At 42.6% G+C, this 26410-nt stretch overlaps 5 protein-coding genes across 6 annotated transcripts in view; 3 read left to right on the top strand and 2 right to left on the bottom strand.

The window, feature by feature from the left end:
* Positions 1 to 26410, bottom strand: part of LOC124336387 (calcium uniporter protein, mitochondrial-like) — an 878707-nt gene that overhangs the window by 835020 nt on the left and 17277 nt on the right. The gene's annotated exons all lie outside the window — the stretch shown is intronic.
* On the top strand, positions 781 to 17153 carry LOC124336058 (synaptogenesis protein syg-2-like). Of its 2 annotated transcripts, none has more exons than XM_046789667.1 (14): positions 781 to 1185; positions 4841 to 4973; positions 5352 to 5644; positions 6032 to 6139; positions 6434 to 6736; positions 9695 to 9846; positions 10095 to 10314; positions 12440 to 12570; positions 13228 to 13387; positions 13452 to 13546; positions 13628 to 13732; positions 14948 to 15389; positions 16124 to 16381; positions 16458 to 17153. In XM_046789667.1, the coding sequence occupies exons 1-14, from the start codon at positions 957 to 959 to the stop codon at positions 16697 to 16699; spliced, it is 2871 nt and encodes a 956-aa protein (XP_046645623.1). In that variant the 5' UTR covers positions 781 to 956; the 3' UTR covers positions 16700 to 17153. The 2 variants fall into 2 exon arrangements, with proteins under 2 accessions (XP_046645623.1, XP_046645622.1); XM_046789666.1 differs by having other exon boundaries at positions 13628 to 13735.
* LOC124336301 (beta-1,4-galactosyltransferase 4-like) lies at positions 17494 to 18900 on the bottom strand. Its single transcript, XM_046790053.1, has 4 exons — positions 18633 to 18900; positions 18298 to 18558; positions 18042 to 18237; positions 17494 to 17971 (listed from the first exon to the last, which is right to left on the bottom strand). Exons 1-4 carry the CDS (start codon positions 18874 to 18876, stop codon positions 17593 to 17595), a joined length of 1080 nt encoding a protein of 359 aa, XP_046646009.1. The 5' UTR covers positions 18877 to 18900; the 3' UTR covers positions 17494 to 17592.
* LOC124336342 (retinol-binding protein pinta-like) lies at positions 20296 to 22016 on the top strand. Its single transcript, XM_046790110.1, has 6 exons — positions 20296 to 20665; positions 20734 to 20893; positions 20969 to 21227; positions 21310 to 21417; positions 21486 to 21591; positions 21668 to 22016. Exons 1-6 carry the CDS (start codon positions 20497 to 20499, stop codon positions 21820 to 21822), a joined length of 957 nt encoding a protein of 318 aa, XP_046646066.1. The 5' UTR covers positions 20296 to 20496; the 3' UTR covers positions 21823 to 22016.
* Positions 23495 to 25275, top strand: LOC124336352 (retinol-binding protein pinta-like). Its single transcript, XM_046790127.1, has 6 exons — positions 23495 to 23839; positions 24052 to 24211; positions 24302 to 24560; positions 24636 to 24743; positions 24810 to 24915; positions 25009 to 25275. Exons 1-6 carry the CDS (start codon positions 23686 to 23688, stop codon positions 25161 to 25163), a joined length of 942 nt encoding a protein of 313 aa, XP_046646083.1. The 5' UTR covers positions 23495 to 23685; the 3' UTR covers positions 25164 to 25275.

The raw sequence follows: 26410 nt of genomic DNA, 5'->3' as shown, positions 1-26410 counted from the left end.
GATATTGCTCAGAGCAGACCCTCCCAGTGATGGTTCCATTGGTTCCTTGTTGTTGTTTATGTATAAGTAAATATCAGACGCCCATAACACAAGGGCATAAGGAAAGCGGGTGAAATTCGCTGGGCCAAAGTGGAGAGTTGTAATTCCCATTAAAGGATCTCTCGGCCCAACAGATGCATAATAACCATTTCTGATCAATGGAAATGTAATCGACTAAAATTCAGCACAACCATCATCCAAGGTGTTGCTATGCTGTTATTGGGTTATTGCTCAATCGGAGAACAATGCCAATAGACAAACTGGAGCCTTGCACATTTAAAAGAGTCTAATCAGATTTGAGAAACTTACTTTCAAAACAGCTGCCAACGGGCTGGGAGTAGTTAATGAGTCATGCCACAAGGCACAATCCTTCAAGTTGCAATTCCTTTCATCTTATTGCGACACAGCAAAGGTTTTGTCTCCTCACTTAATGGAAATCAAAGAAAATATTTTAGTACCTTCATCAAAGGACTTTGTTGAGACTCTCATCATCGAACAATCCCGAAAGAGACCAACCAGAACAGGCCGCAGTCATTATTAAAATAAGTCATTAGCCAACATTAATTGTGTCTACGGATACGACAGTTGTTGATTGCAGTCGGTTGCTCATCCTCTTTTGAGGATGAGCTCTGCCCTGACAACATCACCGACGTAATCTCAAACATTTAGTCTTAAAACAACCAACTTTGTTTCAAATACAAAAGTACCTCAACTAAAGTTTCTTATTCTTACCGTTTCTGTATTGCCAACAGGGCCTATAGTAGGAGAGATCGATCCGGAATAGACTCCATCGATCTTTCCTCGTGCAACAACAGGAGCAGCAGCTCATCGAATCGCCTGTGGTCTGTGCGGGACATTTGGGCGTCCATCTCCAGGAAATTCAACGTCGCGAGATCAAATTCCGGTGGCCTGATTCGATGATGGATCATCATGGACCAACGGTCAGACTGCCGACCAAGATCCCGAGGCTGCTGCTGGTCCACCTTTTTGTAGCTGCGCTCCTCACGGTCGAATCGTCGTCGTCATCGTTGTCATCGGCGCTGCTCCTCATCCCGGCAGATTCACAGCGTCCAGCGCCGATTTCTTCACGGCCGCCGTCACCCGACGAGGCGGCCGCCAACAGCATCGACACCTCCGACGATGAATGTGAGTCCTTCTCCCGCCTGTCCGTCCGTCTCTTTCACTCCTTTTGTTACACTCTTGGTGGGTGTCCAGCAGCAGCAGCAGCAGCTGAGTGACTGGTCATATCGCTGGATGCGCCGGATTGTTGAAGGCGACACGACAGCAGGAAATGCGCGTCCATTTTCCATTCCACCCGCTCGCGACTGAATGGGCCGCATCTTCTGCTGGATGCGTCCCTTTTGATGAAGATGATCCAGCAGCTGCGTCTCTGATCCTCGATTTTCAAACGGCCATTCACCTCGTCCTTTTCCCGTTCCTTCTTGCTTCCTGGAGAGGATTTAAAGATACCATATGATGACGTCATATTCCTAAGAAAAGAAATTGATAAAAACAATCAAAATTAATTCAAAATAGTTCCTCGATAACATTCCATCATATCGCACTATGACGAGAAATAGACACAACAAATAAAATCCAATCCAATCCAAATAGAAAATGGATGGAAAAGATACATGGAAAAGACGTGTGTTCGAGAAGAAGAAGCACTGTATTCGAGTGAATTTACGAAATTACATTCTGGAGGCTATTCCGATCCCACCAGGTCTCAAAGAATGTCATACAAAGAAAAGTATCACGCCTGGCCGAAATCACACCCATTGATCTCATCGCTGGCTCCCGCGTTCTGGGTGACCTTTTAAAAAATCGATGAGGTTTACTTCGTGTCTATTTTGTCGCTACACAGAGTAAAAACTGCGAAAGAACGAACGATTTCCACAAAGTGCGCACTTGCTGAATTATTGATTTTATCGTTGCTGTATAATTGTGTAACAGGAGTGGCCTAATCAATTAAACATTTATGATTTTTGAATGAACTTTTATGAGGTTTCATAACCGATTACATGTTGAACTGACCGAAAAGCTCTAGATCTAGACCCAATCGACCGAATAAGTTATAATATACCATAAGTAGTAGTATCGACAATCTATCACTACAAAAGATGAATAATAGATCATGATCCAACAATGTCAAGTGAATGTTGTAACAATTCCAGTAAAAAAAAAATAAGAGCCGATGAATCAGGCACTGACACAGCAGATTGGCAGATATTCGAGATATAAGAAATGCAAAACAGCGGACGGCTCCAGCACTGATTCGAGTCTGTCGGGAAAGCACGAACTACTTATGAGTCAAGGATCGAGAAGTTTGAGGATCTTTACGTACAAAAATAAACTGAAAGTTGAAACTTGGGACGAATAAAGGACAACACATGGAGTCATGCAGTCATGTCATGTCATAGTGGACAAGTGTTGTCTCAATGTCTCGGTCTCCCAGGAAGATCTTTTTGTGAATAATCTCATTGATCACTAAATTGGGAAAATTTTATTTAAGGTATTTATTTAAATTTAAATGATTCAGACGTACGAAATTCAACAGAGAACTTATTGCCTCATCTAACTATATGCATAGAAGTGTTTAACTACTTTCAACAGAACCCAAAATGTAAATGAAGATCAACGACTCGACTCCACACGCTCATCATTCCTCATTACGAAAAATTAGGCAACTCTCTTACCTCACAGTCTACTAGCCCTTGCGATCTACAATTTAATCTACATATAAAACTTAACAGAAATAAAAAACTTACTCGATCATAACTGCTCCAAAAATGGCCAATGTGGTCCAACTGCTGGTCAACACAGACGTGAACACGTGAATGAAAAAAGCGCGAAAATGCAACGCACTTACACACATCTCCATCGACGAATAAGAAATAACACTGTGATATGCTTGTGATAAATGCGTTTTGAATGTCATGACTCATGAGTCATAGGGTCCCCTCTATTCAACTGAAGCTGCGTTGCAATTCTAACCATGCTTAAATAATTTTTTTAAAGATGAATTTCAAAATTATTTTTTTAATTGGATTAATTTACTGGCCATGATTCTATAGTAGTAATTCAATATTCAGAAATACTTTAAAATAAAAATTTTATATTAATGTGATGATACAAAAAAAACAAATTGCAACACTGCTCCGGTTGAATACTTGAATCAGTATAGGCATAGCAGCAGTAGCAGTACCTACCCCTCATTGTTAGTATTATTCATTTATTCGTCGATGGACAGCATGTTGGTCATTTTCGCGCTTTTTTTTTCACGAGTATCACGACGGATGAACAAGATTTGTGTAAGTTCTCCATTTCTAGCTTATATCTATGGGTTGTCTTGTCTGTTTTTTGTTATCTTGCTTGTCAGTTGTCACTCCAAAATAATGTCCATCGTTCGACTCCCACACGCTTTTATCATTTAACTTGTTTTGTACTTTCCTAACATTCCCTCTTCGTCACTGTATGATTACCATCACGTCCAAAGGTCTTTGCTAAGCATTCGTCAGTATAGATAGAAGTGCTCGAGTCCTCCATTAAATTTTAATTATGAATTGCGTACTGTGGGTTGCGTTGGGGTACGTTCGATATGTCCACGTTAACCTTTTGCGAATTTTGTTGAAATCAAGTAAGATACCAAGAAAAACGTTGGGGATGTTCATGAACGTCTAATTTCACTTGTTTCTATTTCCGTCCCACTCCCTACATGTCGACGATTATTCGGTAATGCAAATTCTATAGTGAAAGTGTAGGTGGATGTGGGTGTTTTCCATCAGGTCCAAATGAATTTCTTAGTAGATTTCTTTCCGGAAAAATGATAGGAAATTTCATTTCCAATTCAAGTGAATGGCAACTCCTGATCTTTCTTTTACTTTTATTCTGATGTAGAATGTACATGACAAAATTGATCTACTCCCACCATCTTTTCTCTTCATCTTTTTATCGCCCTACTTGTTTATGTCGAATGTTTATGCATTGGATATTGCTGGGCTGTATTGGTTTTATTACGCTTATCGTTTCCATGGCACCGCCAAACTACAAACTACAAAGAGAAGAGAAGCAATGAATCCCCTCCCCACCATCACCAGTAAACAAAGTCCTGTTCGATGTAGGGGCCGGCCAACAGTTTCAGATTGCGAAAGATTTTACGGTTTTATGATCTCGACGAAATTTTACTGGCACAAGAGCAATGAATATTTATTTATCCTCTTTCTCTACGATGATGGAGGATCGAATATTCTAGTCTGATACAGTGATACACCCCATGCGTTGGATAATAAATCAACTTTGAATCTCCCCCTCCCATCAACGATCCCGCCTTATCTTTTATAAATTCCCCTCGATCGAATCGAATGGGAGGAACAAAAACAGAAATGAGAAATTCATGTTGCGTGGACGATACACTTTTTGTTCCTGATAGTTTTCCGTCGTGCGTGCATTTGTAATAAGGAAATATTTTAGGATCCTTGTAAACACATTTTTAAACGCATAAACCTTTAAAGTTCGGCATCATCATCATAAATGAAGAGAGAAAATAGAAGGTTCAGTCGACCAAAACATTTTCTAAAAATTCTCTTATCTGTAACCCACAAAATCCCGACGATCCTTACAAAAATGTCTATAGAATCTCTGAAATCAATTAAGCAAGTTTGCAACTTTTGGGGGATCTGACCGCTCCATTAATCACTTTGATTTTGTTGTAACACCATTCGATGGATGATTGATGGTGGTGACGACGCCTGGCAATTTTCCAATCGATTCTGATTCTTTTCTTTTTAAATTTATTCCTCAGCCGTCAGATTGGAGAAGGTGTCGGTGTTGAGCGGCCGGACGGCCGAGTTGCCGTGTGACATTTCCCCACCGCCACTCGATTCCCTTTACCTCGTCCTGTGGTACAAGAACAACTCGGATTTCCCCATATACAAGTAAGTCGAAGTCGCAAATTCATTTTCAACTTGTTCGTTGTCGTTGTGGCAATTGCACCGATTCGCTGCCAATTCAATTGCAGTAAAGAGTGTGGACAAATGATTGTGGAAATTGCCGTTGCGGTCAATAAAGTCAATTCAAAGTCCAACTTGACTGGCCAATGTGCGCATTTATGACGTTTGAAGTTCACGTCATAAACTGATCGACTAGCCATAACACATGCGATTTCCCATTTGTGTGTCCCTGAACAGACACACAAGTTTGAAATCCATTTGCGTGAAAAATCAATTCCTGTCGAGACCAATCAAACATGCAGGAATCGAATGTGAATCTTCACTGAAGGAACAATATGCGTAATGTCGTGTTGAATTAAACAGGTACGACGCCCGTCGTTCTCGGGAGAGTTACCGCCAACAACAGACGCAACACGACAGTCAGATGCTTTTTCTGCAACAACAACAGGAACAACAAGGACGTCAGCAGCAGCAACAACAACAAACGTCGTCAATTGCCTCAACTGCCAGTCGAGTTCATTTCCAATTCGACAGTCACCCGGAGGCTCTTTTATTATTGAATAATGTCGGCGATCACGACGAGGGAATTTACCGGTGCCGAGTGGATTTTGGCCGGTCGCCAACTCGCAACGTCCTCGTCCAACTCACCGTCGTCGGTATAATTTCACATTTAAACTTGATTCTAACTTGAGGTAATTACTATTGTTCATGTTTCGTGTTGTCTGTGATCTATGCGACGCCCAAAGATTTGGTTCACTCCGATCTCGATCGATAGGAAGATGCGTGTCGCGTTATGTAAATGAGATGTTGTAGCAGAGGAAGGGAGTTGTGTTTCACCATTAACATTTTGGAATCAAACAAGTCCTGTGACTCCCACTGGGAACAACAGGAATAATGAGAGGGGAGGATTATTCTGGTAGCGATCGATCCATTTTGGAGTGAAGAAACAAAAGAGACAAAGAATTTTGCTAAATTGGCGAACGACAAGATGGATGATTTTCAAAAGAATTGATTATTTGTATTTCCTGTAATTGTTTGTTTAGTGCCGCCGGGAAAGATCCGCATCATCGAGGACAATCGCCAAGTCTCGTCCGTCATCGGCCCTTACGACGAAGGGGCTCAACTTTCGCTCAATTGCATCGTCACTGGAGGTGAATTACGTCGGCATTCATCAGTCCCGTTCGAGTCTTTTAGCTCAATGCGGGCATTGATTGCAGCAACTCGTTCACTCTGCTCATTCGTTTGCTGTTGTTGTCGGACGAGTCTCGATCCATTTCCGCCTCATCCGCACAAACGGACAAACGGAGACGCGACACAACAATCAACGACTCGACGGGTTTCGGGTTACAATTCCATTGCGCTGATGATTTGTGTCTCATTTTTCCCGGTGATTGTCAACTGATGGATTTCATTTTCTGTTTTCTGTTTTGCACGAACGAAAACAGGTCGACCACGTCCGGAAGTGAGTTGGTGGTTGGACAACAAATTGGTAGATCACACGTACATTGGCACGTCGGAGAATGTCGTCCAGAATGTCCTGGTGATTCCGCAACTTCAGCGCCACCACCTGCACGCCATTTTACGGTGTCAGGCGTCCAACTACTTTGGCGTCCGCAACAACACGCCGACCTACACGCCGTACCCGACCATCGCCCCTTACGGACAACAACCTCCGCATCACAGCCGACAACAACAACAGCAGCAGCAGCAGAGCACGATCGTCTCCAGCGTTCAACTCGATCTCAATCGTGAGTCATTATTCATCTTATATCCATTTTAGACTTTTGAAATGATCGTCATATTTAAGTTGATGCCCGTTGCGCCCGAGTTGGTTCATTCGCGGACTTTAAGCCGATTGTCCATCAGAGCTCGTCTACATGCCATAAATACCAAAGGGAACATCCTGGTCTCGTTGATCCCCCGTGTCATGAATAAAAAGTCCCGTGTAATCCGTTGCCGTCCGTCGTTTGATTCGACGATGATGGCCGTCGCTTTAGTCAAACATTTTTGGGCTGGTGGATTTGATATGCGGATGGTGCGGTCAAGTCCCAGTAGCGCCGAATTCCCACAACCACCAACAGGACGAAACGTCGTCCATTTTAAATTTCCAAATTTTTTCTTTCGAGTCGATAAATATTCACGGCCGACGTCCGTTCAACGTCAAACGCCAACCGAATTCGCCGGAAAGAGGCAGCCGGAATCCACTGGTACGAGAGGAGTGCCCTTTTCAGACATGCCAAAGGGACATGGGACAATATCGGACGCGTGACGTCAACTTAAGTGGCGATGGGCACGCGAATATCACCAACTTTTGTGCTCGGCGTGACAGACTCTTTGGATAAAATAGGGAAATCTGAAAGGGGGAGGGGATAGGGAGACGCGTTTATAATATGCACAGACGACTGGCATGCGATATCATGCCCACGCGACGTACCGAACTGTATAGTCCATTGCATTATGTATCGTCTACCGTCGCATTTTGAAGGAGGTGCACCTCATAAAAAGATGAGCCGGAGCGACAGCGGCTGTTGTTGTATCGATTGTATTTTACGGCGGATGCAACTGGGAAAGTTGAATAGAAAAACCGGAACAGCCACCGAGGCTTTTGTTGGTAAGGGGGGGGGGGGCAATTTTTATGGGAGCGACTTCCTTGTATCCACAGACTGGGCCTTTCGATATGAAATTTATGCAAAACGACCGACACTTTTTGGCATTTGACACGCCACACGTTGGCACAGATACGGCGGCGCATGGCGTCACTTTATCTTCACATGCCCAGCGCCTCTTTTCGTTGTGAATCTTTTGTGGAGAAGAAAAGGAGAATAATTCCTTCACCTCGGAGTTTGTTCGTTGATTTCTTTTTCTCTTTTTTTATTGGGCATCTTCGCTGTGAATGCGCCACTGACTTCCCCCATCTCATCGGAAACACTTTTGGCACTCGACATGTCACGAGACCTGCACTTCTCTCGTTGACAATTCAAGTCCATGCACTGAATAAATATTCCATTTCTAATGCTTTTTCTTTTTTAAAAAGAGAAGAACAACATTGTCGTCGCTTCCTTTTGGCAAAAAGGGAACAATAAAAGTAGAAATCTGAGTAAATATTTGATTGCGCATCGTACTCGGAGGGTCCTATTGTTTTTGTTGTTATTGTCATTCCCTTGGTATTTGTTGGATAAAACTTTCATTCATTCGTTCGTTCGAGGTAAATAACTTTGGCAAGGAAATTCAAACAGAAGCAAAAGTGGCCCACTGTCTCATAAAGTCGGCAGTTGTCGGCCATGAAACGACCCAATGGGCCATGTCGTTTACCATTTTGAATAAGTCTTGTCCTACGATCTAACCAATGAAGTGAACTGCTGGCATAACCGTTAATAGCCGCAGTTGAATTGACGGAAAAGAAAATAGAAGGAAGAATGGTGACCGCGTAAAAGCGTCGGCCAACGTCATAACTTTTTCACGTCATTCGCATTCCAAAGAGCTGAATCGATAATTCGGATTTAATCATTTCATTTCGATGCAAATTTCAAAAATTCTTTTCTCGACTGATATTGATCTGATATTAATTTGATCAGATTCAAACTAGTAAAAGTATCGATGCTAAAATTACTGCAAGAAAACTTGAAGCGAATAAATTATTGCCGGACCAGAGTCAACGGGAAAAAGTTTCATCCGAAACGTCCATCGTGCCAAAGTTGTTGGAATGGCGAGAGGAGGAAAAGTGATGACGACGCCATGGATCAACTCAAGGCGTCCGCCAAGTTTCCGTGGCGATGCCGTTCATTGCAATGCAACTGCGGTCGACGAAAAAAAGGGAAAAAGGAGGAGGAAATCCATCGCTCATTGACGTGATCCTTGGATGTGATTTGCTGCAAGTGGGTTGTAAAGTTATTTGGGGTCGGATGGGCCGAGCGGATGACGTCCAGCCAAAGTTTTGGTGTTGGGAACAACCCACACAACTCGGCTGTGGTGAAAAGTCATTATATAGTGATTAGTTTTAAGTTTATGTGTTTGATCTTTTTCTGTAAAATAATGAGGAAAAAGGATAAGAAAACGGAAAGTAAAATTCAAGAATATGATGATGAAGCAGATGCGCCTTTCATCAAATTTCTAATCCTTGCCGTTGTCGCTCCTACGTCGGTTTCTAGGTAATTGCGGGTACACCATTTCTTTTCATTTGGGATAAAAAACTCGTCTAATGACTCCTATAATCAATCGACTTCCACTTGAAAAAATAGATTATCGCCACAGCAGATTCGGCGTGTAACTCATCAAAAGATAAATCGTCGTTTGCGGATTTCCTTGACCAATCATTGCGCCTAGCCGATAAAATCTTAACTGGTACATGTCATTATTTGTGGCCATTGCTGACGACGGTTAGGTATGAAGGACGACCACGATGTTTTCCTCTTGTGGAAAGGAAATGGCCGAGTAAGAGGAGCTCAGTGGTTTGGACAGGCTCACGGGTCGATAAGCGGATAGGAGACTGAACCTTCGCTAAGAGGCTTTATTCAACTGAAATGATGTTGAAGATCAACTAAAAGGCTTTCACCGTCCTCGTCATCGCACGTTTTATCCTGTTCACATTCTGAGACTTGCCCAGGCCGAAATCAATTGGAAAATTTAAATTGCCATTTTCATTCGATTCCGTGAAATAATTTATTGGTTTGATATTCACCGATCGCCTTTTGTTATTTGATTTGCAGTGAGGCCGGTGTGGGTGGCCATCAGTGGAACAGAGAAGCCGCTTTCAGCCGGAAAATCCTACACGATCGAATGCGCCACTGGTGGATCCCGTCCGTCGGCCAACATTCACTGGTACCTGCACTCGATCCAGCAACAAGCCGCAACGGAACGGGTAAGATTATCGTCCATCCAATTTTTCCTGCCTTTTCCTGGTCCATCCAATTTCTTAATTGCAACAGCAACGACAGAAATAACGAGAGATCACAACTTCACCTGTCGTTCCAAATCTCATAAGAAGAAGAAGAGACGAGATTACATCCGACCGGAATTGGCGATCCGAATTATTACCATTTCCATCCACCCAAATCCGCACGTGACTGGAATGATGAAAACATTTTTCTCGTTTCTTTTTCCCTTTAGGTGACGATGGATGGGCGCAACACGACGAGCACATTGAAGTTGATTCCGTCGGCCAAGGATCACGACGCCGAATTGATCTGCTCCGCCTTCAATCCGGTAATGATTCCGGCCTCCGGTCGCAACGTCAGCAGCAGAGGCGACAACGAGGAAAATCATTTGGCGGCCAGGACTTTGTCGTTCCCGTCGTCGGTGGAAACTCGACGAAAACTTGTCGTCCATTGTAAGAACCAACTTTCGTTTTCTTCTTCCTTTTCTTTTAGTTTTTTACACCGATCCACTTCCGCCCACTTCCTCTCAACACAAAGACACTCATCCTGATGACGACGACGACGACTGGCGATGATGAGATTTTCAATAATGGAATGGGACAGCGTCGTGGGAAATGGCGCCGGATTCTTTTCTTTTTCGTGAGGGAGTTTCATTTTTTCCGTCTTCGTTCGTCTCCATTCATCCGCAAAAGGGAAAGGGGAAATCCAATCCCGCAACACACCAGGGGAGGGAACAAGATGTGGTGGCGTCTTTTGGATGTGAACTGGTTGCAACATCAGACGACATCCAGCAGGGATTCGTGTAGCAGAACGGGCGAGGAAATGTGCCGGAAATAGGAACTGCGGGAAATCCCAAACGGCGGGGGATCCTGGCGCAGGGCAAATTCTGATACTAATAACTTTTTTGTTCCGTGTTGGAAGCCTCGTCTTATCTTTATGAGCTGCGTCGGCGTTTTGACGCTAATTCCACGTCCGCCGTCCGTCGAGACGGTCGAGTCATTTATCAACGAATTATGCGCCCAAATGGAATGGCCAGCAGCAGGACGAGATAAATCCGATCCTTCTGATCAAAGATGCCAGGGATTAACGAATTATTTGCTGCCGCTCGTTTCCAAATGTGTAAATGACTCGATGCTGGTACGTGTCTGTCGTTATGTAATTGCGACTGGATCGATTGGATGAACGGACGTTATAGGTTGCAAGAAATCGGGAAATTGGCGAGGGTCGGCCGGAAGGCAGAGGAAATGAGGAACCAGTCGTCGCCGTGTGATTCGATTGCTCCTGCAACAAAAACGTCAACCTGCCAGTCTCTTTTATCACACGACCACCAAAGTAAAGTCTCGACAAACCGAAAAAGAAAACGGAGAAAAAAGGAGAAGAAAATGTATTGAAAGAAACTGGTGGGGCGACGACGACATTTATTGCAACAACAAACAGCCAAATGGCGTTGTGTTTCTCACGTACTTGATGGATCGATAAACAAAAAGGAGCGCAAGGACTGGCAGATCCTCTCGTCTTTTCCATTTTATTCGTTTAGTCTTTGGGTGACAAACAAAACAAGAGACGATGACAAAGTAGGAAAAAATAGAACAAACAGACAAACAAAATGGGACGACGAGGATTTTCTGTTCGAGGACGAGGGCGGCAGCGTCCAAAAAATCGGGTCGGTCGTGCGTCACCGGAATCCCGCCGTTTCTTAAAAGATTTCACAGCGGACAAAAAAGAAAAATCTTCTGCAACTCTGCAAACTGTCGCAGCGTCGGCATGGCGGCATCTGCTGCGACAAACGGACGATTAAACTTCCGTCGGTCCCGTTTTAATCAAATGCGATCAAATGCCATTGATCAAGAAAATGGATGAACTCCCGTGGCCAGAACCAAAACATTTTCACCTCCAATCCCAACCGCTGGATGGAGTGGCCATTGACTTTCCGAAGAAAGAATTGCCTTGATGGATAAAAATCCGATGCCTTCCGTCAGCTGATGATGTCGACGTCGATAATAAGCGAGGCGTCTCTGATGACGGGCAAGGCCCTCCGGCACTGCCACCGCCGCTCCCCGGCTCCCGCATTGACTGGATGCTGCCATGTTCTCTATTACATTTCGAGTTGAGCCTTTGTATATTGTCCCGTGTCTCTGTCTCTGCTGTGTGTGTCTGTGGGTAATGCGCGTGTGATTGGCTCTCGGCGTCGTCGTCTCCCCACTCACAGCACAGCGGCGGCTCTCAGCCGTCGACGGCGCATCACGGTCTTCACAGTCGACGACGACGGTCTTTTTTATTTCATCTTTTGGCCCGGATTCTCTTGCGGCGGAAGCAAAAAGCAGCAGCACTCCAATTAGGACGATCCTCTCGGCGTCGGAATTTCCTTTTTTCTTCTTTTCTTTTTTTCCCGGCGGATATTTTCTTCTTTCGTTTTCTTCCGTTCTGAGGTTTGGAGTCTCTTTCATCCGATTAATCTTCCGGGTGACGATTGTCAATCCTTTAATAACCGGATTGCGTTTTTTTTCGTTTTTTCCGACTAAAAATGCAAATTGGCGATTTCAAAATTCTTTTGTTTCCCCCCGTGTCAAATGTCAGTTGCTCCGACGGCGGAACTGGAACTGGGCCGCAACTTGAAACCGGATTCAATTGTCGAGGGCAACGACGTCTATTTCGAGTGTCGCATTCGCTGCAATCCACCGCCGCACCGGATCCTGTGGACTCACGAGGTGAGTGGATGAATTCTTCCTCGTTTTTCTTTTGCATATTCATCGCGGCGGTTGTTATTTTTTATTGGCGTCCCTATTAAAACGCGTATCGATCCTCTCGAGTTGCTTGTTGCTGGTGGCAAAAGGAAAACGTGAAAAATGGGCGTCGACATTCGAATGAAAAGATTTTGCTGCCATTCAAAGGAAATTGGAATTTTGTTTCCCCTTTTCTGTTCCGCTGAACCGCAAAAGGATCTTGTTATTATTCGAATCGAGTCGCTCCTTCTCCGTGTACAACAAACAACGGATATGTTTTTCTCTCCTCTTTTTATTATTTGCTGGTTGGGTTCTGGTTGGGATAGTAATAAAAGCGATGCAATGCACTGGGTATACCTCAGTTTCGTCATTCCATTAAAATCGATTTTAATTGGATGTTACCTTTTATACTGCGTCTTTTGTACCGCGTGAACTTTGAATTTCTTGTCATTACAAAAATAGTCGAAAAGTGCCAAGAGTTTTCGTATGGCCCAAAAGTTACCTTTTTTTGTTTTGTGTCAGAGTCTCAAAAGTTTTTTTCCGTTTGTCACTTTTAATTGAAATAATGATTTAGATTAGCAAATGAATTAGTTTTCCGTAAAATGTTATGTAATGTTATATCTCTACTAATGAATCCGACAGGGTCAAAATGTACGTGAAAATTCATCCGCCGGGGTCCTCATGGTGGAGCAAAGTTTAGTCATCCGGCGTGTCTCTCGTTTGCATTCCGGCCGCTACTCCTGCACGGCCATCAACACCGAAGGCACCGGACTCAGCAACACCGTCCAACTTCGCGTCATGTGTAAGTGGTAGCACCCGATCAAATTCAATCGCCTCTCTTTTATTGATCGATTGTCAAATTGCAGATCAGCCGATTTGCCGGCCCAATCAGAAATTTCTCTACGGGGTGGCCAAACAGGAGACGGCCGTCGTCCGATGCCAAACTGACGCCATTCCGCCGGTAAGTAAATTATTGGATTTTTCAAATCTACACGAATGAAATTATTTTAAAAAAAATGAATTTTTCAATTGTGAACGACAGGCGAATTCGCACCGATGGGCGTTTAACACGTCGTCGTCGTCCGAGATGACCGAACTGACCGTCAATCCGACACTTATGACGCAACTGATCAACACCCACACCGAGGTGGTACGTCAATTTCTCGCAGAATTTCATTTTGAAATTTTCTATGGCAATTTAAAAATGTGGCGGGGAATTATCGATCGGATGGAAACAATTCCAATTGGAGAAAGTACAGGGGGGAGGCGTCGAAGATTCCGCCACATCCATTGATCGATCAAAATACTAAAATTCCCATTTTATTCTGGAAGTTGTTCTCGTTCCTATCGCTCTTCTCATCGGTTTTTGAAAGTGATTGAAAAATGGCGCCCAATTTGCCGTCGTCAATTTCTCGCGATGTGAATTGATTCGCTCGTGTTGATTTGCATAATGGAAATCCATCCACTGGAACGCGTTTCGATTGCATCGGCGCGTCTATCCATCACCGAAATGAGTTTCCATTTTATTGATTCCCGCGTTTGTCGCATTTCGATTTCTTCATGACGGAACCAACAAACGAACGAACGAACGAACGAACGAACGAGCGGCTGATGGGCGTGGGGCAACAACAAAAGACGAAAAGAGGCCGCGACGGATCACAGTGGCCCGGATGGACTTGTGGCAAAACCTTCAATCGCATTTACATTCGCAATCCGCCACACTCCCCCCCCCCCCCCCATCAATATCCGGCAACCCTTTCGACATTATCCCAGTCACGTAAATGCGCAGCTGGAAATGTGGCCGGCCTCGTCGTCCGTCTTTTTTATGACCGAGGCCGCACATTGAGCAGCGACGTCCGAAATCTCATCTGAAGAGACGCTGCTACAGCGCTGGGATTTGTTGATCCCTTTCCTGACCATCACGTTATTACATCGTCCCAATGCTCCCCAAGGAGCGTCCACTGATTCTTCATCCAACTTATTCATTCAGCCAAGCGACCGCACCCAATGAAGGGGAGGAGAATATCAGACGGACATTTTTGTATCGAGATTTATTGGGAAAAGAGACGGGCAAACAAAGTCCATTTCAATCATTTTCGGGTGTTCCGGTCAGCAGTCAGTTGATTTATTTTTCTTGTTCCAGCCATTTCCATTCGCCCATAAAATTTATATTTTAAAAGCTGAAACCAATTTCCCTGAAAGCAAGTGGTGCGTGAACAATCCGGAAGAAGAAAAACATATTTTGCCTAATCCCATGTGACTATATCTTTATCTATTAAATTGGACATTGTTTTTTCTATGCCATTAAACTTGATGTCAAACACATTCAAATGAAACGTATAAAATTCTACGCCAATTGCAGGAAGGTGCTGGCGAGGTGGTGCAGCAGGGCAGCGTCTTCTCCTATTCGCCGCAATCGGACCGGGACTACGGGAGTCTCCTCTGCTGGGCCCGCAACGACATTGGCGAACAGCGCGATCCTTGCGTCTACCGCATCTTCCTCGGAGTGCGACCCGATCCACCGACCAACTGCTCGGTCGTCAACCAAACGGCCGACGCCATCGAAGTTTGGTGTCGGCCGGGATTCGACGGCGGCCAGTCGCAACAATTTCAGTTCGAAATCTTCGACACGCAATCGGCCGTTCTCCTCTACAACAAATCCGGACGCTATCCGCATCTGCGGGTCGGCAACTTGGAGTCCGGCCTCAAACTTTTCATCCAAGTCTCGGCGTTCAATCCGCGCGGCAGGTCCGCCCTCGTCCCGTTGGAGGCGTACACCATCAAAATCGCCGACAAACAAACAGGTGAATGAAACAATCAAAACAATTCAACATTTGGCCGTTATTTGGCAGATTAGCGTTCCCAAATGATATCGATCACGCGATCTCCAGATTTCTGCGAACCGAAACTTCAATATTTATATAGTTGCCTTCCCCGCTTCCGCCCGCAGTCATTCCGGCTGACTTTCTTGGACTCGTAAGTTTGACAGCTCAAGTTGGGCGAGGCTGGAAAAGAGTTGAGTGGCAAAGTGCCAACTCAATTTTTCTTTGACTGTGTTGCATGATGAAACATGATCAAATGCCTTTGCCGGAGTAATTCCGCCGGGGGTTTCCTTCCATACATATTGCGGTTTCTGCCGCCTCCGCCTTTGCCGGTGACTTGCACGAGATGAGATGGACGTCGGGAGGCATCAGCCAATTCAGCCCAGCAGCACTTTGGAATAGGGGCGGCACTTTCAACAACCTGAAAGTGCCATTTGCTGCTGTTAAGGTTCTTTAGTTCAGACGTCCTCTACAATATTCTCAGCTGCTGGAGGGAAACTTTACCTTTTAAGATTTCCCACGAGACTCCCTACAACTTCTTTTGTGGAGCGCATCCGCCATTCAGTTCTCATCCGGACCAGTTTGTTTCATCCCTTTTCAAAATGTCACCGACCAGTAGGAATTCACAACCAAAAACGGAGACTCCCTTTCCTTGATGCTTCTCATCACCAATTCATTCCGGTTTCGTCATGTTTCTATTTTGTTGTTTATTCCAGTCATAATGGAAACGACGGATCTGGGATCGGTCCTGGGCATCGCCAGCGGCGTCTCCGCCTCGGTCTTGATGATTTGCATCGCCATCGGTTTGACGGCCAGATTTCGCCATCAACAAACTCATCAAAACCATCCGACCCGTCAACATCCGCACGGCAGCAACAACATCCGGGAAGGCAAAACCGCCGTGAAATCGACCAGTCATCACCATCAAAACGACCCGGACATGAATCCCGACATTCTCATCAACGGCAATTCCGGTAATTGTTGGGAAATCTATTGTCCATCCATCCAGTCGATAAGGAATTCAATTTCCATTACATTGTGTCCAAATAGCGCAGGAACAGCAACTGGCGCATCAACAAGAATTATCAACACAATGGAATCACCGGAATACCAATTCCGCAGTGGGCCAGCAGCCACGGATGAACACCGTCCGCACCTTCTCGTCTAATAATGGCCATCATCATCCATCGCCTCATTACATTTCGTCGGCGGCTGTTGGTGCCAACGCCATCGAGGTCGTCACCATCAAAACGCCGCACCGACAGAATGAAATTCCTGAAACTTCCATTTGACTTCCGTTGGAAGTACTATGAGGCGCGAAGCGGATGTCGGGTATAGACAAAATATTGACCAATTCTAATCTCTCAATTGAAAAATCGTCTCCTTTTCCTTCAATATCACATGCTCCAAACATGATACGTTTTCATTTATTGCCTGTACATATTTACGTGTGTTTCTCAAAGATTTCAAATGGCATTCGAACTATTTATATTGCCCTTACTCTGTGAACTGTGATGGTTAATCTTATGATTGATATAATAGGATAAGATTGCTCGAAAGATTCATGTATCTCATCTCATATTATATACTACTCCGGATGGAACACTAAATAAGTCGTGTATGTTTTCTTGATGTCATTCAAATGGCCAAATTGATTTACATATTTTTTCTTTTCCTGTTCGCTATTACAAAATTACATGACCGGCATATGAATATGCAGAATAATAAAATCGGCTTTCAATGGCAGGACAGCCATTCTTTATTACTTTTATCCGTTACAACTAGTATGGTATTTTCATGTAAAAACGACGTCCAGACGACGTCACACGTTTAGAGGAGGAAGGTAGTAGCTACTTTTTGTAACGATTGAACGGTAGGAAATTGGACGAGACGAAAAAGGGGAAATGGAAGACGAAGCGTGACAAATTTATAAGGGGAAGGGGTCTGAAAAAGTTACCGTTTTTTTAGGGGAGATGGTACGATAAACTTTTGGCTCCACTTTTGACAACGTGACGAGGTGGGAGCTCAAAAATTGTCCAAACTGCGTTACACCTCGTCCCATATCCAAAAAACGAAAACTTTAGTCTCACATTTTCTTTGATTGTAAGTCACCGGTAATATTTATTTTGATTACATTAATAAAATTCAACAAAACAGAACAAAAGCAAATTACGTTTTCCTAGAATTATGATGCGACGGTGACGTTATCACGTTGGAAATCGACAAGAATGTGAGTGTTAAGTAATTTTGATTGATAATCGATTATCTTGTATCGAAGATTAACCAGTCCGTCTGTTTTGAAACGATTGAAACCTTCTTTCATGACGTCGAGCCGGTTGGGACTGGGCACAGCTCTTTTGTGCGACTGCATCTTGTAGTGAACGAGGACGGACGACTGGCCGTCAAACGGCCTAACGACTTTCAGATGTTGCGAGACGACACGGTGATAAAAGTTTTCATCCTCGCCGCCCCAATCCCAGAAAGAATTGGCCAATCCGTTGATCCGTCCGAAATCATCCGCCGATATGGCAGTCACGGCCCCGAAAAAGCCCTCGCCCACCGACCTGCAAATATTCGTTTTCAGCTGAATCGACGTGAATTAATATTTAAATAATTATTAACAAAGTAATTTACGAATAATTCTTGAAATAATCCAGGGCGAATGCCATTTGGCGAGGCTTTCCGACTTCCGGACAGGTGTAAGGATTGCCGTCGTGTTCCGGCAGCATGTCAACGTCGTGTAAGATAAAACAGTCGAATGTTTCATTTAATAACTGAGCTTCTTTGAAGCCAACGTTCATCAACATCCCTCGGTTGAATGGCAAACCGTCTATTTAAAGTAACTCATTAGCCATTTTAAAAAATTACTCTAGTAATTTAACTATTATACCAGACTGTTCGACGACGATGATGATGTAATCCAGTTGCTTCCGCTGGAGGAACGGATGCATGTAGCGCAGGAAAACGGTCAAATGATCTTTCCGGTCGCGCACCGGAACGACGATGGCCACTTTGTGCGGCGATCGGCAATCCTCCGGCTGATACCTTCCGCCCATTTTCAATCCGGCCGCTTCCATCTTCGATTCGACTGTCATTTGATCCTCTTGAAGGATGGCGGCCATCGCCTCCGAAGACAAATTTGTCCATCCAGCTGTTCAATTAACAATTAACAATTTGTCGCTAATGACATTAATTGAATAAAAGTGAAGTTGAAGCATCGCTTACTGAGTTGAGGTGAAACCAGCGGACACGGTTGCTGGGCTATTTGCCTATCAGATTGGCCATTCGATTGAGTTGTCGGTGAACTAGGATCTTCGGGGTGGAAGATGGACGAAGTTGTGACACCATTGACAGCAGCATTTGATGTGTAATGAGCGTAGAAATAAAACGACACGGCCAATAACAGAAAACTGGAAATGACGGCACGGGAGATACTCATCGAAATGAAGTGCGGGCTTCTTGGCAACATGCTGGCACACTCGACTACTGAAGGCGACTAAACTATATACCAAAAATACCAACAGCAAACCAGTCAAGGGCAAAAGAACTTTCAATATTTTAATTTTTACTTTTTTCTTTCTCCAGACCGAAAAAATTGCTCAAGCTCAGAATGCCCTTCACGCGTACCTATACTGCATAGTTATAAGAAAATAAATGCATGGTTGGATGAGCCAAAAAGGGCTGCAATGTGAGCGATGATGAATAGTATATATTCGCCCTCCGGGTCAATACCCTGGGTGTTATGCCCGTCGTCCAGTACATATTTTCACAAGGTTCAGCAGTCTATAACGGTGTTTTTGGAAGCTCAAGGCGAATAAATGTGTACCTGCATCGTTAGCAATTCTTTTTATTTTATTTTTGACGGATCCAGTAAATACCCCGCCAAAAATTTCAAATTTATTCCATTATACTAAATATAGACGTCATCACAAACAGCTGTTGGCATGATTTGCGCTGCTCCTCTCGACGCAAATTGAAATATTAAGGATTGAACAAAGAAGGAGTGATTAGAATTAGCGCTGCTATAGAGCCGGCCAGGATTTCTATGCCCAGAGCTGTTGGGAAACGGGTTTGACGTTTTGTATCAACAAGGAAATTATAAAGCGGATTACATATAGCATATATGACGATGGCTGCTTTCACTGAATGACGACGCCCATATGAACGGCGACGGCGCACGCCAAAATACAATCAAAGGCTCTGCAAATGAGAAAATGGCTTTATTTAAAATTGATCTCTATACAGCTCCATTTCAGCAGTGATGCTGAAATTCAGAATTCCGTTGGGAAAACGTACGATCGATAAATTAAATTGAATTTCTCTTGTCAACTTTTTCTTACTGTCTGCAAAAGTTTCTATAACAAAAGTTCCAAACTTCCAATCATTTCAATTAACAAATGCCGAAACTAGCCGTCGTAAGACATCAGTATAGAAAACAGGAATCTGCTGCTGTAACACACCGCAGTGACGTTATTATAACACCACCAAAAGTATATAGCAATAGATATAGTTCAATTGATTGGAGGAGTTAAGTCACGATATGTACAATCTTTATCTTGAGATTTCGTTTACATAAATTGTGCATTTGTGACGTAAACGTCCTTGGGTATTACATACAAAAAAATCAAAATAACAAACAAGCCGGGGGTCTTCGAGTGCTGCTGATTATCAATTAACGTCAACTCTTAAATAACCTTTGCTTGAGGCCTTGAGTGCGACGTGCTGCGAAAGACGATCTAGAGATTAAATCGCGGACCCGACGGCACCAGGGCACAGCAACTCCCACATGTGAAGTTGACATGAGATTTTTGGACACGTTCACACACGGGAGATGCGCGGCGGCGGGTGATTAAATCGACTAATTGTTTGCTCACGTCCCAGCCAGTCTTTACCTACTGTCGACGACGACGTCATCTATAGACAAACATGTGAGTGTGTGCGAACTGGTCGAGATAAACCGAGCTCAGCTGTGTCTGTGTCTCTCATCCAGTCGATTGTTTTTGTGTATAAAAGCGACCGATTTTTCTGTTAAAGTCTCATTCGTATAATACCGACGTGTCTTATTAATTATATTCATCACAGCAGCAGCATGGGAGTTGCGACTACCACCACCAAACCGTTTGAAACTCAACTGAGCCCGGCGCTTTTGAAGAAGGCCCAATGCGAATTAGGCGAAGATGAGGAGCGCAGGCAACAGGTGATTGAAATCATCCGCCAATGGGTGGCGCAGCAGCCGCATTTGCAACGCATCCGCATGGGTATAGATGAACTAATTGTTTGTTTTAATTAATTAGATTATAATTATTATTGACTTACGATATTACAGACGACTATGGCATTATCTGTTTTGCTCGGGGCTGCAAGTACAGTTTGGAGAAAATGAAAACTAAAATGGATTTGATGTTTACGTTGAGGACGGCCTTGCCGGAATTCTTCGCCGGATGGGATCCGCTCAAGCCACAAATTCAAGCCGCTCTTGCCTGCGGGTAAGCACTACTATAATATAGACTTAAATGTTAAACGCTATAAAATGTTGTTAGATTTTAATTATGTCCATCCAGATCGTTCCTACCGTTGCCTAATTACGACCAGCACGGCAGAAAAGTGATCGTCATGCGGCCGGGATGCTACGATCCTTTCCGCCACAAGCCGGAAGACATCGAGAAGGCCAATTTCATGATCTCTGACGTCATGGTGCAGAACGATGAGCAATTATTCGTTAGCGGAATGGTCATCATCTACGATTGCGAAGGTTTTACACTGAACCACTTCACTCAGCGGCCGCTCTCCTTGACTAAAAAACACATGTATTACCTGCAGGTATGTATCATTGGTATAATTATTGGCGGTATAATAGTTTCGAATTTTGTTTTTAATTTGTGATTATTTTTCTGCCAATCAGAGCGCTCCGTTGAGTCCGAAAACGATCCACTTTATTCGAACGACTTCCGTGTTTCAAACGGTTCACAATGTCATGACCAACTTCATCAACGATAAAATGAAGCAAAGGGTATAAAACAAAATTTGATTTGGTTTTATTCTGAATGATTAATTCAATCTTACTCATTTAATTTACAGTTAAAGGTTCACGGTCCCAATGTGGAATCTCTTTACCAAGATATCGATCGTAAGATTCTCCCCAAGGATTACGGAGGCGACGGAATGTCAATTGCCGAACTCACAGGTAAAATTAACTGATGTTTTGCTGTACTATAGTCAAACAGAGACATAACTTGTAATTGTTTTATAAATTCCGACAGATATGTGGAAGAAAAAAGTCGAAGAGAAAAGGGATTTCCTGATGGAATCGGAGAAAAATCTGCGCGTGGACGAGTCGCGACGACTGGGCAAAGCCAAGACGGCCCAAGATATTTTCGGCATTGAAGGATCATTCCGCAAACTCAACGTCGATTAATTTTGCATTCATAATAAATAAATATATTGTATAGGTTTATTTCTTCGTTGTGTATACGTTTAGGGGGATTTTGTATAGAAATGATTTGTTTCCACCGTGTGAAAATGATGATAATGAAAGATTACAACAATAATTCGTGTTAATCCATCAAAATCTGTGTCAATGTGTCGAATGTCAAATAACGCTGGTGATCAAATATTAAATACATATAAATTTAATCCGAAACATGAAATCGAATAAATCAGTTTATCATCTGTTGTATAGAACAAAGGTCCCTTTAGTTATATCAATTCTCCTTGATGCCCAAATGTTTATATTTGAACTTTGAAGTACCTTCCTTGTTCCTATTATCTTGTATCTATCAAAATTTGGCTGACGTGTACCGTAATGCCTTGTTACATAGTACATACTTTATTTGCATATTGTCAAATTTTATCACGCGGTCTTATGTATGCATGTCTAAGAAAGTCTACAGACCCAATGATGTATCACGTAACCCAACGCACCGTGTGACTGTGCTGTGTAAACACACTACAGTCAGTACTGAACGAACTTGAGCTGTGATGACTTTTTATCTTGCTTGGAAACAAGACACTGCTGCACTGATTCCGAGCGAGAGCGAGATCAAGCTGGTAAAACAAGTTTCTTATGTGCATACGTATATAGCAGCCAGCTCTTATATCCTTATATTATTCCAAAATGTTCCAAGTTTTTTCATCCACTGCATTTTGCAATAGTGAAAGAGACGTACAGAGATTTTTTAAATAGCTATTAGCTATTCAGTTTGGGCTTGAGAATTTGCTTTGATTTTTAAAAAGAGAAAGTGTCTGTAGATCGATATTTGTTATGTTGTTGTTGTTCGTAATTTATCATATATTCTATTTAGTTTTTTTTGCCGAGTTGTACTTGTACCTTCGTTTCTGATTAATACATCTGTTAAATCAAAGTTTCCTAAAATTAACATTCTAAAAAGAGCAATGTCATATTGATTTTTAAATATTTGATGATGAATTTTCACAGAGATGCATATTTATCTGTTTGTTTATTAGAGAAAGGAGAATTTAAGTTTCAACTTGATACTTTTTAGTTTTTACAAGTTTATGTATATAACGTCGCAAGCAAGAAACTCTAAATATTCCCGTCAGCCAAATTGAGCACTTTGCCATTTTGATTCGATTTTCGGCCTTTGATTCCTGAACTCGGAACTCGAAAGAAATGACATTGATCTCGCCATATATCAGAATGCATTTCCTCTCTATAGAGAGACGAAACCGACTGCTGCTGCTGGGCGTTACATGTTGTGTGTCTTTGAATAATTCCGGAGAGGCACCGGAATCGAATTTCTGTTTTGCATAACCTGCTGAACTTATGACGGGCTGATCACAAGTCGCGGGCAAATCGGAATTCCAATCGTGTACACTGTACACCGTATATCAAAATTATCTTATATACAGCTCTATCTATTTCATATAAATCTCTAAATTCTTAGACAACTCAAAGTTGGACGTTGGTAAAGCGACTGGGAATAAAATTGGGTCGATGTAGACATGCCCGAGAAAATGAGGTTCTTATTTTTATGTAGGCGCGCTAGTTGTTGAATTTCTAGCCGCTTTTAATTTCAAATGTCTCGGAATACTTTCATACTCAATAACCACGACCGCAATGTTAATACGTTTGACGTGCAGAAGAGAAACTGCCGTCCGACGACTTTTTGTATGTAGAGAGAAAATACCGTTAGAGTGAGCTGCAGAAAGAAGTATGTGTATACTGTATAGTCTCATTTTCCTTACAGTAGGGTTGCCACTTTTTACTCGGCTGGACTGGTTTCTCTACTAGTGTTAAAGACGGCTGCTGCTGCTGGAAATGTCGACGAAAGCTTTTCAAACTCAGTTGAGTCAAGTTATCCTGAAGAGAGCGCAGAGTGAATTGGGTGAAGACGAGGATCGCAGACAACAAGTGATTGCCATTGTCAAGAAATTGATGACTCAGCAGCCACATTTGCAGCGCATACGATTAGGTAAAAAATATAATATAGAAAACAAGACCTTGAGATGAGAGAAATCGAAAGTTGTCTCTCACGTGACGCAATATTACACAAGTTACGTAACAATCGATTATATTTATTACATGGTCAAGCCAAATGTCGACTGCTGTTTTATTAGCTCATATAAAACCATTTGAAATTTTATTTATCTTTTTTTAAAATAATTTTGGACTGAAATAATGCAGATGAGTATTCAATTATTTGCTTCGCGCGCGGATGCAAATACAGTTTAGAGAAAATCAAGATAAAAATTGATTTGCAGTTCACTTTGAGAACGGCCCTGCCGGAATTCTTTTCCGGATGGGACCCGATGAAACCGAGAATCCAGGACGCACTTGCATGTGGGTAAGAATGAAATTTTCTTTATTTAAATCCACACCGTCTTTTAAAAATAACAAAATTAAATCCTATGAAAACCTGTTTATTTGTCGATAGGTCGTTCCTCCCGTTGCTGGATTACGACCAGCACGACAGAAAAGTGATTATTATGCGGCCGGGCTGTTTCGATCCAATGCTGTTCAAACCGGAAGATATCGACAAAGCCAATTTCATGATCTCCGACACCATGGGCCGGGAGGACGAGCAAATGTTTGTCACCGGCATGGTCATCATTGTTGATGTCCAGGGATTTTCACTCAACCACCTCACCCAGAAGCCGCTCGCCCTCTTTAAAAAGCAGATGTATTTCTTGCAGGTATTAGTGCGTTGGCGATTCATTTTTAAATTATCGTGAATTATAATCGTGAATTGTTTTTTTACTGGGGATTAGAGCGCTCCGATAAGTCCCAAAACGATCAACTTTATTCGAACCAATTCCGTCTTCCATTCGGCTTATAATATGGTGACAAATATGCTCAACGATAAAATGAAGCAACGGGTAAGTCATTTGAATGTAATTATTATTGTGTGTACAGTTTAGACTTGAAAAATGTGTTTTTTAAAGTTAAAGGTGCACGGGTCCGATTTCCAATCGTTGTATAAAGAAATCGACCGCAGAATTCTCCCCAAGGATTACGGTGGCGATGGACTTTCACTTGCAGAACTCACTGGTATAATTTTTAATTTTCTAAGAAAATGATACTGTTAATTATTTCGCATTGTTTTAAATAATTCCCAACTGGATTTATAAACCCTAATTATAGATTTATGGAAACAAAAAGTCGAGGAGCAAAGGGATTCCCTGATGGAATCGGAGAGGAATTTGCGTGTCGACGAATCGAGACGTCCGGGTAAAGCCAAGACGGCCCAAGATATTTTCGGCATCGAAGGATCATTCCGCAAACTCAACATAGACTGAATTTAATTTTCCAAAGACTATAACTTGCTAACAGTGATAGTTAATCCGTTTATTCTGGCGAAATCTCCTTATTATGACCCACTCAATTGAATAGAAATATTTACAAACTTTTTTCCAGGAAAGGTTTTTCAAAAGCTGGTGATTCTATGTCAACGATTTAAATGTTTTTTTCAGATAAATTAATTCTTATGTTACTAGGCCAGAACTGAGTGAGAGAATTTAGATCGAAAGTAAATTTTTAACTTCAAATTGGCTATTATTTTATTACTCACCGCCATGGTTACTGTTTAGTTAACAAATTTGCTTGGCTTCTTAAGGAAGTTCGTCTGCATGTAAAATGGCGTCGACCATAATTTCGTTAGTTAGTTGGCTGTGGGCATGCTGTGAGTCTGCCAATTTGTTCATTGTAGAGATTGTGTTGAGCTTTTTAACGTCGACATGATCATCACCATTGATCCCTCAAAAGATCGAGAATAACTGAGCCTGGCACCAACACCTGAGCCAATTCCACCAACATTAAAAGAGGAATACCAAACGAACATCAAAGTGGAGGCAGCAGGTAAGAACTTTTTTGTTTCTGGTCGCGAATTTTTATTTGAATTGCCAATTGTCGACGAGTGCACGAGCCCCTAGCACTAGCAATCGTTTCATTTAACTATAAGTCTATAACACGAAATTATTTTTATGTTTTGCTCTCTGATTTATTTGAAACGTTGGTCGTTGCTGTTCATTTTCATACCGTGCGAATAGATGGCGCGTCTGTCCATTTCGGCGGGCGAAATTCACATTTTGTAAATGGAAACCGAAAAAGTGAAACGCATTTACTAAAGATAACCGAGATACGTAGGGAATAAAAGCGTTTCATTCTCGGGTTGATTTGATTTAATTTCGAGCTACGATAGGAAAACAAATTGAGAAATTTTAATTTTTTTAGGAAAATCTGGTATCAATCAAAATAGTTTCCATGCACTTATTTTTAGAGATAGACACGCGAATTTTTCTGGACGATTGCACAATTGAAATTTTAATTCATCAGTAAAAAAATAATTTTGAAATTCCATTCCTTAAGCGAATTAGACACGCGAATGAATAATCTCTCATTCCAAGTCCACTCTCTATATTGTAAATTTGGCAATCAAATTTGGTTTTCTTCTTGTCGCGTCCACATTTTTATAGAAAGAAAATTGAAAATTGGTGTGTGTATTATAATGCATAGTTGCATCCACTGTTCAATTTTCGTAAAGAAA

This window comes from Daphnia pulicaria, chromosome 4, assembly GCF_021234035.1.
Source record: "Daphnia pulicaria isolate SC F1-1A chromosome 4, SC_F0-13Bv2, whole genome shotgun sequence".
Classification (NCBI taxonomy): domain Eukaryota; kingdom Metazoa; phylum Arthropoda; class Branchiopoda; order Diplostraca; family Daphniidae; genus Daphnia; species Daphnia pulicaria.
This window is presented reverse-complemented; position numbering and strand designations above follow the sequence as displayed.